General features: G+C 36.6%; 1 protein-coding gene across 2 annotated transcripts in view; it reads left to right on the forward strand.

Moving 5' to 3' along the window:
- pkn1b (protein kinase N1b) overlaps nucleotides 1-3,064 on the forward strand; it is a 35,975-nt gene extending 32,911 nt beyond the window's left edge. For both annotated transcript variants that reach the window (XM_084106639.1, XM_084106640.1), the window contains exon 22: nucleotides 380-3,064. In XM_084106639.1, coding sequence (XP_083962765.1) covers nucleotides 380-583 — 204 coding nt within the window. In that variant the 3' untranslated portion in view covers nucleotides 584-3,064. The remainder of the gene's footprint in view (nucleotides 1-379) is intronic.
- Nucleotides 3,065-12,048: the final 8,984 nt, after the last annotated feature.

The raw sequence follows: 12,048 nt of genomic DNA on the forward strand, positions 1-12,048 counted from the left end.
GTCTAAAGATTTCCCATGCATGGCCACCAAGAGATACCATTAGAAATTGGGGAACAAGTTAAGTGATTCTCACGTAATTTACTAATCTGGCTCTGTCCGCTTTTCCAAATAACAATCGTGGTTCCAGACAGTGAGTGACCTTTCATATTCAGATAAAATTGGATTTTCTCCAGTCATTGTTACAAGCTAACAAAGCTAACGAACAAGCTAACAAAACTTGCTAGCTAGCGTTAGTGAAGTGGCCAGGGGAATCGTTCTGCCTCCAACTAAGCTCCGCCCACAAAAAAACGTCACATGTTTACTAACTGAAAAGGGGTCTATAAAGCCAAAGTTGCGATCTTAGTGACAGTGTGGCTCCATCTTCTCTCTTTCTCCGCAGAGTATGGAGTGGGATGCGCTTTTGCAGCGGCGAGTTCCTCCTCCGTTCGTTCCCGCCTTGACAGGGAAAGAAGACGTCAGTAACTTCGACTCCGAGTTCACCAACGAGGCTCCAACGCTGACACCTCCTCGCGAGCGCCGGAACCTCTCGCGCAAAGACCAGGACTACTTCAGGGACTTCGACTATGTCTCGGACTTCTGCTAGGGCACAAGGGTGCAAACTGAGGCTGCTAGGAGTGGGAGATAACGTCCTAGCGTGGTTCTCGCACCCTAGTTCCCATCAAGGGTGCGTATCCTGAGGATTCACTCAGTGAAACAGGGACGCTGACAGGCTAAACGCCTCTGATGACTGTAGAAGGTACATCAAACATGAAGAGATTCAAGAACCCAAATAATGTGAAGCTCTGTGGTGTATCTGAAAGCTGGTGGCCAGGATGTTTTCTCGTCCAATTTGGCGGGATTTTCAGATGGTCAGTCAGGCTTGTTCATGACATTTCCCAAAATCCTTAGTACCAGACGCTCAAGTAGTCGACTGGGATCTCATGACTGCTGCTGGGATGATGTATTTTTGTGGTCCAAAACCCAGAAACAAGCCTTTTAGCACTTTCAGTTCCAAGTCAATGGTTTTTTTTAATGGATTTTGACTGAAATAAGGTCTGTGGTGAACACAAGCTTAATGATATTTTCACTTTTTATGCTGCGGCATTTAATACATCAATAATACATAAAATGATGATTTTTTTTTTTTTACGTCTTCAAATAAAGCAGTTGCTAACAAGCGTCTTAATGGGACTACAGAGGCTGTCGGGACATTAAACATAATCTCGAACAGGTAAACTCATCTACTCACTAGTTTTGTGTTTATAATCACGCTCTTGGGTGGTAATCAACTTTCAGGGAAAAGTTTCATTTTTTTTTAAATGAAGACTGAAGGAGTTGTCGGAAGTGTAACTCTTTCTTTCCCCGCTAGCTTTTTTTTTTTAAGTTGCCAGTCACCACCAGCATTTTTGATAATTTTCACAAAACTTTCATGGCCCCCAAAATATTTTGTTGTGTATGAATATCTGAACATACAATATATCAAAAGAAATAACTGAGCCTCTGCTTTAAAAAAAAAAACTATAGTAAGTATGTGTATTTAATTATTATTACATGTATTATTATTATTACAAGTAGTTAAAATGCAAAATTACACTGTAAGAAGGACACCTTAAAATAAAGTGTAACCTAGTTTTGATTTATGTTTGTTGATCGCGTTAGTTTACTTGTGTGTAAGCAATGCTTCTATCGCTTGTTTTCGGATCCAGAGATTCTGTACTCTTTCAGAAGATGCGTAATTTATCCTTAGCGTGTAACAGTAACGGCTACTGTTTTCAGTAAGTAAGTAGCCGTGTTTCCATTACCCTTCAAAGTGCGAAAATACGCCCAATGGAAACAAAAACTCCCATATATCGCAAAAAGGTTTTCCGCTCACATGAAGTTCTTTTTCAGGCAATTCAAAAAAGGAATATTTCTTCTTTTTTTCGCATTTAGAGGTCACCTGACGTACGTAAAAGTCACATGACCATTCTTTAAAGATGGCACAGTATGTTTTGACAGAAGACGAGACAGAGTTCTTTATTAAACTCATAAAAGACAAAAGAATTACAGGAATACTTTATTCTAAACAAATAAAATGCCACAATTTATCAAGAGCTTGAAGCAGATATGAGTGAGAAGCAGCTGGGAAGGGTCTTTCCTTGCCATTACTGCTTGGATAACATGCCTACGTCTCCTTCCATTAAAAATAATGGCTAGTGCGGTGGCTGCGATATATTCGTAAAGCTACCGACATCCGTTACCAAGATTTTAGCGAGAGGAAAAAAAGATGCTTTAGTGGCATAACATCAGTTAATGGAAACGCTGTAATTTAGCAATAGTTTTTTATCGACATTTTGAAAAAATGAAAATAATGTTTTGCTCAAATCTGAAATGGAAACGTGGCAAGTGAAAACATCGATTGCCGGAAAAACTGTTCTATGGTGGGGAAGCGTTGTGTCATAAATGTCGGCTAATCGTCAATGGTGGGGAGAGTTAATGGTGATGTCGTAAGTCATGTGACCGTGGTGTAGTTTTTATTAACCTACGTTTAGTTTTTTATTTCTGCCGATTTGTGAAGGTTATCATAATGAACAAAACGTAGACAAATCATAAACTTTGTGTTGGTCACAGAGCTTATTTTCTGCAATAATCTAAAAGTCCATGGAAAAATCCTATCGAGTTTTTGTGGAGGGAACCAGGGTGATTTAAACTACAAAAATACATCATCAATAGAGGGCTTTTTGGGAGCATGTTAATTCGTTTCATGGCACTGACCCCGGTTCTCCCTTCATCGCTCTGCCTCCGTCTTCTTTTTCTACCATTGTATCTGTATATCACACATGGTCCAGAGACTGTTTACTTCTGTAATACACTCATTTTAACCACACAAGGGCGCCAGAGAGTTTGAAAGAGCTGTGGAAACACTGTTACTGTGTCAGTATGAGCATGTCCATTAATGAAATGAGTGTCTGCAGCATCGTCAACTGCTATATTTGTATTTGTAGAGATTATTTAGCTGTTGTTGTTTGTTTTTTTTCCGCTGAAACTTGACTGAAATGTGGAAAAGCTATGCCTGAAAATTACTATATTAAACAACTCAACTATTTTGGGTTTTTTTGGGATTAATATTCCACTACACATGCACACGTTCCATAAAAGAGATTAGGTTTGAATAAATGTAACGTTTTGACATTTTAAATTGCAATTGAGGTTGGACGATTTTGGTATTTTTCTGATAAAATTAATTTTCTTTATATAATTAAACAGAAAAAAGAGAGGAAAAATTAACAAATTACTGACCTGAGGAATATAATTTAATTAAAGTGGGAAAGCGACCTAAATTAAGCAGGACAAAACCTGAAGTTTATGAGCAGTGCAGGATGAAAATTCAATTCAATTCACATTTTTTATTTGTGTAGCGCTTTTCACAATACACATCGTTTCAAAGCAGCTTTACAGAAAATGCATGAGTCCACATTACAAGTTAGAGTCTGAAACTGTCAAAGTTATGTATTTCAGAAAAGTACATATACAAAATCACAGTTAGCGAAAAATGTATTAATTTAAGCAATGTAATAATTTAAGGCAGAAACAATGAGCTCATTGAAGCAATGAATACTTGTTTAACAAATGATTATGAAAATGAACAGAAGTTTAAGAGATCAGTCTCACACATGAAAGGTACGATCTGAAACCTTGTATTACTAGCACTATTGTGTTTATTGCCTCTCTAAGATGAGTCGCTTGTAGTATTTGTCACTTTGGATAAAAACGACTGTTAAACAAATGTAAATGTAAAAGAGATGTGAACACTCGCATGCTCATGATCCGTCATGGCAGTACAAGCAAGAGTAAACCAGACAGTGCTGAAACAGTGTTGTGACGAACTTCACAGCTTAAAACATGATGGAGGGATGGTTTGAGATCATGTCTCATTATTGCCCAAAGAAGAAAGTATCCATGGAGACCAAATGATGGAGCTGCTAAAAAAGGGTCATGATGTCCTGTGAACAAACTACACTTCTATGTCTTATAACAAACCTATCAGCATGGGTTGCATTGGTAATGACGTAGGCTTTCAGGAAAAATGGAGGTGCATTATCCTTCTCTTTCCAAAAAAGCGGCCTGTCTAGTCGTGGTGCAGATCTTTGGACATATCATTTGAACACTGTATGAATACTGCGGGCATTTCCGTCACCAGTTTTAACGTTTTCGTTGTGTATCGCTTTAAGTGTTATGCAAAAGTCAGATTGAAATCCGATTTGAGACGCACCTGTAAAAATCATATTGGAATCGCATTTCAAACGACCTCCATTTCGAATGTTCATCAGAGGGGTCCAAGACCCTAGGACATTTGTCACACTTAAACCACGAATACACACAACAACAACAAAAATTAATGGATTCGAGGAGTTTTGTGGTTGAAATTTAAAAAAGTAACAAATCCTTTGCTCGCGGGTCAATTTGACCCCTTAGGAATGAGTGGAATGCGAGGAATGCTTCAAAACACATAGAAAAACCTAAAAATGCACACAAAAAAAACGTTGCCAAAACATTTTTTCTAATGTCTACATGTGTATCTGAAGAGAAACTGACTTCAGGACCCAGAGGAACAGCTCATTTGCTCCATATAGGCCTTCAAGAGTCATGAAATATCATGTTATATTATTATTTTTCCACAAGAGGTCGGCAAAGACACCCAGTGTAAGATATTTTGAGCTGAATTAAAGGGGTTATGCATGAAATTGTAAATTGTTTTAAATTTAAGTAGAAATAATGCGAGGAATGTGTTTAAATTACTATTATTATTTATTGATCAAATCTAGTAATTTAAAGGTAAATAAAATAAAATATAACAAAAAATCTCCAAGAAATTGCATTAAAAAACAGAAGAATTATCAAAATGAAATAAAATAAGCTTTCTTGAAAAAAAAAAAAACAAGTATAATTTTAGGGCTTCAGGTCATTTTGACTGGCGACTCGTGGCGAGGGAAAGATATGTTACAAAGTGCGAGGGAAGGATGAAGGTTAAATCATGTTTGAAAAAGTATTTTCCAGACTTTCAAAAACCCATCTATATTTTTGCTGTCAGTCTGAACATGGCCTAAATGACTAATTGTTTATCTGATCTTGATATTGCTCCTGTGCTTCGTACTTCCATAATTTGGCCTTTTCCAAGCAAGTCACACTGCACTAAACTCTAGTAACATGTATTTTTATGGCCAACAATGCATTCATTTCAGTTGCTTTGGGGTTAAGTGTCTTGTGCAATGGCCTTTTAAACCAAGTTTTAACAAGATAAATATAAAGCAGGTTCCAGTTCATCATCTTGAAGGTATTTGTGATTTGATTACTCAGACTATGCAGGTAGTCAGTGATGCATAAGGCCACGTCTCATTTGACAACTAATGCATCCTGATGCACGTGTTAATACATGTGTATTAACATGTACAAGCTATCCAAGGTTATTTCAATCACCGTACCAGTCTTAAAAGTTTATTTGTAGTCACAAAATCAGAGTCCCTTCCCTAGAAAATCTCTATGAAATAATGGACAATGGAAAGTTATTTGAGTTTGCTTAATAAACAAGTCTCGATTGACCACTTGTGATAGGATCATCCAACAAATAAACAGATGTCATCCTGCATCTGAAGAGCATTTTCCCCATTAATTCAGGAAAGAAAAGACTGTCTTGGCCAGCATGAATTTTCATTTTTAGCAGTGGTTCTCAACTTTTGTCTCACACAATATTATAAAAAGGCCCCAATATACGGGGTAAGACATTTCCTCTAGCATTTCTAGAGGCTGCGCGTTTTCCAACTTTTATATCAACAGAAACTAGGAGGGTTGATATGTTAATTAACCACAATTAGTTTTAGTGATTCCAGAAATACTAAGAACTGTAAAAAAAAAATTTAAATAAGTTTAATACATTTTAATATTATTTGTATTAATAATAATATTATTTTTTTCATTTAAACCACTTTAAAGTCGCTGTACAACGGAACATATTTTCTTCCATATTGTGACGTACGTCCAAATTACATGCATTTAGAATTTTCATTTCATGCCCCTTTGGAAGTATGATGAACAGAAGGGGTTATAGAAAAAGTTTGAGAAACCTTGTGGAGAATGCGAGAGTAGAAAGATAATATAGGGAACATTTATCTTTCAACTTTCCACTCTGTGTTTTTCCAGGTAGTTTACAATGAACCAATGCAGAGAAAGCCACTCAGACAGAAGGAAAAAAACGCACAGTTCAAATGATCTCGCTCCAGACGAACCAAAACATCTGACATGCAATAATTGAACATCATTAGACCAGACAATTTTACCGCAGAAGTAATTAAATGGCATGCTTTTTTTAGAGCATCTCTCACTGATTGCAGCAGCTGGTTCAGATTCGCCGGGTCACATGGGCCGGGGTCATTCACAAGGCTCAGGTGTGCTCCGCTCTCATCTCATAAAATGTTTTATAGAGTTGAACTTTTTCCACACTGTTGATCCCTGATTGAAGGAGAGTATCTTCGCTGAACTCGTTACACATATTGTACACTTTGTCTGAACAACTTCTTGTACTTTAATGTTTGGAACTACGCTCTTAAAAATGAAGGTTTCATAAATGGGTTTTAGCAGCAATGCCATAGAAGAACCATTTTTTGTTCCCCAAAGAACTTTTCAGTGAAGGTCACCATTATTTTTTTCTCATTTTAATAATCTGAAGAACCATTTTCCACTATAAAGTGCCTTTTGTGCATCTGAAAGGTTCAACGGATGCTAAAATTTCTTCATAAAACCATCAACGCCAATAAAGAATCTTAATTTTTAAGAGTGTAGATTAGGCTTAATGCTACATTATTCTAAATGTCATAATCATTTGTTAACAAACAAGTATTCATTGCTTCAATGAGCTCATTGTTTCTGCCTTAAATTATTACATTGCTTAAATTAATACATTTTTCGCTAACTGTGATTTTGTATATAATTTCAGAAATACATAACTTAGTTTCCTCTGATAACAGACTCTAAATTGTAATGTGGACTCAAATGCATTTTGTGTAAAGCTGCTTTGAAACGATGTGTATTGTGAAAAGTGCTATACAAATAAATGTGAATTGAATTGAATTAATGGTTTGTTCATATTCTTAAACCTAAGTAAGAGGGTTGTTGTTTTCTTAGCAAACACTGTTTTTCCTTGAGATGCTTTTCAAAACAGTGTGTTTGAGTTTTTGACAATCAAGATGTTTGATTTGAGTGTCTCTTAACTGTAGAATAATCTGTTAATCTGCAGACGGGAGCTCACTGTTCCATCATGTATTCTCTTGTTTCTTGCCCAAGGTGAAGATAACAGATAAGTCTGTCTTTCACTGACTCCAAAAATATGACCCGTTTTATTATATCTGGTATATTTGTTTACACTCCTCAAAATATCTCTTTCTGTTAGTGTCTTGTGTCTTGTGTGTGTGTGTGTGTGTGTGTGTTTACATCATTTGTCTTTAACTTGTAGATTGAGTTCTCCAAAGCCAATCAGTAATCAGATTCCCTCAGACTGTTGACTTTAGGGAGAAACTGTGGCCATGATCCTAAATAACTGCTGCCTAATCTAAAACACTGGAAAATATTACAAATGTTCTTTACATTGTAAAATCACTGTGATTCTGAACAGTGAACACCGGGTTTATAATTTAGTTAGTTAATGAATATGACTAAAGTCGATTGAGTTCTTATAGTGTCTTATCCAGTATTCCATTTATTAAAAATAAAGGTTCTTTATTGGCATCGATGGTTCCATTAAGAACTTTTAACATCAATGGAACCTTTCAAATCCAGAAAAGTTCTTTATGGTGGAAAGAGTTCCTTTACATTATTAAAAGGTTCTTTGGGAAACCAAAAAAATGGTTCTTCTATTGCATCACTATGAAATCCCCACCTTTTGTAACCTTTATTTTTAAGAGTGCAGCGACAAGCAATGGCCGTTTCCATTGAACGAGACAAAATACTGCGTTATAAAATTCAATTGATCGCAAATCACGGCAATCAGAATCCAGGGCTCGAATTTCGCCGTGGGTATTGCGCATAATTTTAATCATTCCAGCAGGTCTCACGCTTATAATGCGGGAAAATCCCACAAACATTGATTCACTTTAGCATGTAGGTTGTATGAGTAAATTATTCCACACATATTATAGATCAAAACAGTCATTTTAAAACGTTCTGCAAGAAGTAATTTTACAAACAGTGAGTGATTCAAGTGTCAAGACGGCGATACTAGACTCTGGCGTTTTGGGAGTCGGGACAGTTGACGGAAATTGTCACTTGTACAATCGGGCCAGCGTTGCATCGTCACTAAAGTTTATCATTTGCATGTCTTTTTAGGTCTTACTAATTTAAACATTCAAGCGATTTTAAACTATTCAGTACTATGAGAGATGCTGTTCTCGCCGCCTCACAAACAGCTCGCAAATAACAAAACTGAGTTCTTTTTCGCAGATTATAGCGATTTCATGGACAAAAACACACAAAATGATGTAAAAATTCTTGTCTCGGCGAGTATCCTGGTAAACACAGTCGGTTATGTCTTAAACAAACAAACAGTTGAGAAAGAAAACGCATGTGTAACAGTATATTAGATCTGTGCACTAGCTCTTAAAGTGACAGCAGCCTAATATGTGTCTGCCATTAATGTTGATAAAACAACAAAAGAGCTTTAAATGTAAGGAATCAGGATTTATTAGCTTATGTATTTAATTTATACAGGACTAAAAGACTATCCAGTGTTATTCTACATTTGATTCCTTTTTATTCAGTTTCTGTAGTATTTCTGTACCTGAATACTGTTGTTAGACCTACCCAAAAAACTTGACTCTTTATTTCTCTTTATATCTTTATTCTATTGTATTTATTTGTGCTACTTTTATCAATTTAATTCAATTGTGTTGTGTAAACTCTTGAGCAACAAAATTACCCTATGATTACCCAATGAGTGAGCAAAAATGTAGGTGTGATGTACCCCCCCCCCCCCCCCCCAAAACACATAAAACACTGACAGTACCTTATATTTTCATGACGTCCGTGATGCTTTTCCAGAATGAAACCCACAGTAATGTATTTTCTGCATCCAGAGAAAAATAACAGAAAGAGATGAAAAATCTCCAAATTTGAAAATATCCAGCTTTTCTTAGTTTAAACATCACAAAGATTTGTGTGTGTAAAATGAAAACCAGTGTTTGTTTATGTCTGTAAGTGAAAACAGAGAAGATTTTCTTCACAAAGCTTTACCCGTTCAGAATGAGTATTAGTTCAGAATTACCATTTCTGTTCTTAGGAAACCATGTTATTCAAAAGTCATATTTCTGCTATTCAGTATTGTCTAATAACTTGGCCACACTTAGTGGGATACGATGGGATTTTCTCACTATTTTCATTTTGGAAAGACTCACAGGGAGAAACAATTCCCTTTAGTTCTACTTTAAAATAAGCTGTTTTATATGTTAAAATCTCAGAGAATGTGCAAGTGAAAATAGTAATAGTAATATTATATAGGCCTAAACCTCTTATCTTCCCATCAGATTTATTTAATTTGTTCCTCTGATCAAACCCAAACGCAGTAGGCAGATATTATTAAAACTTTAACCGTGATTATTCTGTTCAGTAATGTGGTTTTGTACATTTCTACAGTGTTTGAATCAATCAATCTTAGCATGAAAAAAAAAAAGGAAATACAATGCATTATATTTATGTTTTATATTGGTGTCTGAAACCCCAACCAGAATTAAAGGGACACTCCACCCATTTGCACTAAGCTTTGCATTGTTAGAAACCCAGTCATACTATTGAATGGTCGTGCAACACTCTCTCATTTTCCCCTGAGGCGGGAGAAATCCGTTATTTACCTCTTACACTTCCTCCCACAATGACGCAAAAATCGTCATTTTGCGTCATTGTCGGAGTAAGTGTAAGAGGGGGGGATTTCTGTTGAGACTACAGACACTCGTTCCTCATCTTTCCCAGGGGGCGGGACCCGCTCACACTACAGACCTATTACAGATCAGTGGGTGGGACTTTACTCTCTGAAACTGAAAGCAATATCCTCCATCTTGTTTGAAGCTAAGCTAACAGGCGCTGTGGAGACAGATGTAAAGTTATGACAATAGCGGAGGAGAGTACTCAATATGATATAGAAGAAGAGGATTTCGGAAGTCTGATGCTTGAATCAGGTGTTTGTGGCTACCTCTACAAGCCGCATTATAGCGAAGAGCAGCCGAGGCAGAAGACCTGCCGCGGACGAGGAGCCCAGACTGGCTCGAGTTAGGGCGGACTGGTGGCGCCGGTGATCTCACTATGCAACTACGAACCGCTACGAACACAGAGATAGAGTCCGTCTGCGGCAAAGAATTCCAACGATGACAATTTCTCCTGGACGAAATCTCTGAATCAGACGAGGACACGGACGTTTGTGTCGTGAACTATCCTAGTTTCGCACCGCATATGTTCTGACTGAACATCCCGGTACCATGCAATAATTCACCTTTTCGAAAGAAATACAAACGATGAGTAATGCACTAATGAGTTCGCCAACTAACTAGACATTTTGTGTGAAATGAATTTCAAGCTCTGGTGGTAGCTAGCCTTGTAGACGGAAGAGTGATTTCTCTAATATGCAGATATGCGCTGTTCTGGATTAGTGGGAGTGGCTTGTGGAGCTGTGCAATGTGGTGCATTGTGGGAGTTGTTGTCTTTCATACAAATGCCTCCTGAAGTTATTTTTTGTCTTTCCTCGGTCACGAAGGCACCAAATTCAAAATTTATTTTACATTTCGACTACATATATGACTCACTTTCAATAAAAAACAATGTTCCTATGGGTGGAATGCCCCTTTAAACATTTTCATGGAGGAGATTTGATGCATGTTATCAAGTTAAAAACTTTTTTTTTATAATCTGTTGCCATACGATTAGGAAAAATTAGTCTTAATTTGTTTCTCAAGAAGCATTAATCTGATACTCTGATCATACAAGTATGTTTTAAGTTACTGAAATGGGCTTTGAAAGGGTTTAAACAGAACAGACTTGTGGTGTTACTGTAATGTTTCATGACGGACATGGTTGTGATTACATTTATTTGGCAAAGGCTTTTATAGTGCTTTTTGGAAACCAAATGTGGAACCAACATTGTGTTATTGCTATGGCAGTGCTTCAGTTTTATACAGTTACCATGGAGACAAGGGCAGGCAATATTTTGGTAAAAGGTTCACTTTAGGAAACTTTAGTGGCGCCCGAACCTCACCTGATCTATAGACAGGTCATTACGACCAAAAACAAAATAACTAAAAACAACAATTAGAAAAGTCCATTGCTGGATTTATTTATTTAGAAGTTAATTTTTTTCTTCCTGTCAGAAACCAAACAAGATGATTGAGCCTAAGTGTGTTAGGTGAATTATTATGAATGCCTTGAAACCAATTTAATTATGAATTAATTTGTAAAAAATGTGTTTATGTATCACAGTATGCGCAGAATTAACTGTAACAATTAGCTAAAATAATGGTTGGTATATTTAACACCACTGTTACATACATTAATACCAAAATGCCATTGATCCTTTTCACATTTCCAGGTTTCTCAGAAGCCATAGTTGGCTTCTGAGTCATAGTTGGGTAAACTTCTAGCAGTGAATGAGAGACTACATTAAATATATCTATATTTGTGTGTGTGTTACAATTTACTCAAAATAATAGCAAAAGAAAAAAACTCCCAACTTTCAAAGAGATGAAAAAAATAGAGAGATTGCGGCAGTCAGAAGAGAGAAGACTTCACATAATGCAGAGTTATGTTATTTTAAATGAAAATATAAACAACTTTGCAGGATTTACGATGCTGGTGACCGTTAAAACGCGCCATCACTGTGGAAACGGTCCATTGCTATTGTCAGGAAGAAAAACGTCAAGTCTCTCACTTTTGGTTTCTAAGTTAGCCCACGGACAAAAACTTATAATTTGTTTAAAATCTCGCCAAATTGACTCCTTCTGTGTCTTCATCTAACGTTACCTGTTGTTCGACGCTCGTATCTTCTTAATTTGTCGCTCCCTC

Source organism: Abramis brama (genome assembly GCF_963993115.1).
Source record: "Abramis brama genome assembly, chromosome: 1".
In the NCBI taxonomy this organism is placed as follows: Eukaryota; Metazoa; Chordata; class Actinopteri; order Cypriniformes; family Leuciscidae; genus Abramis; species Abramis brama.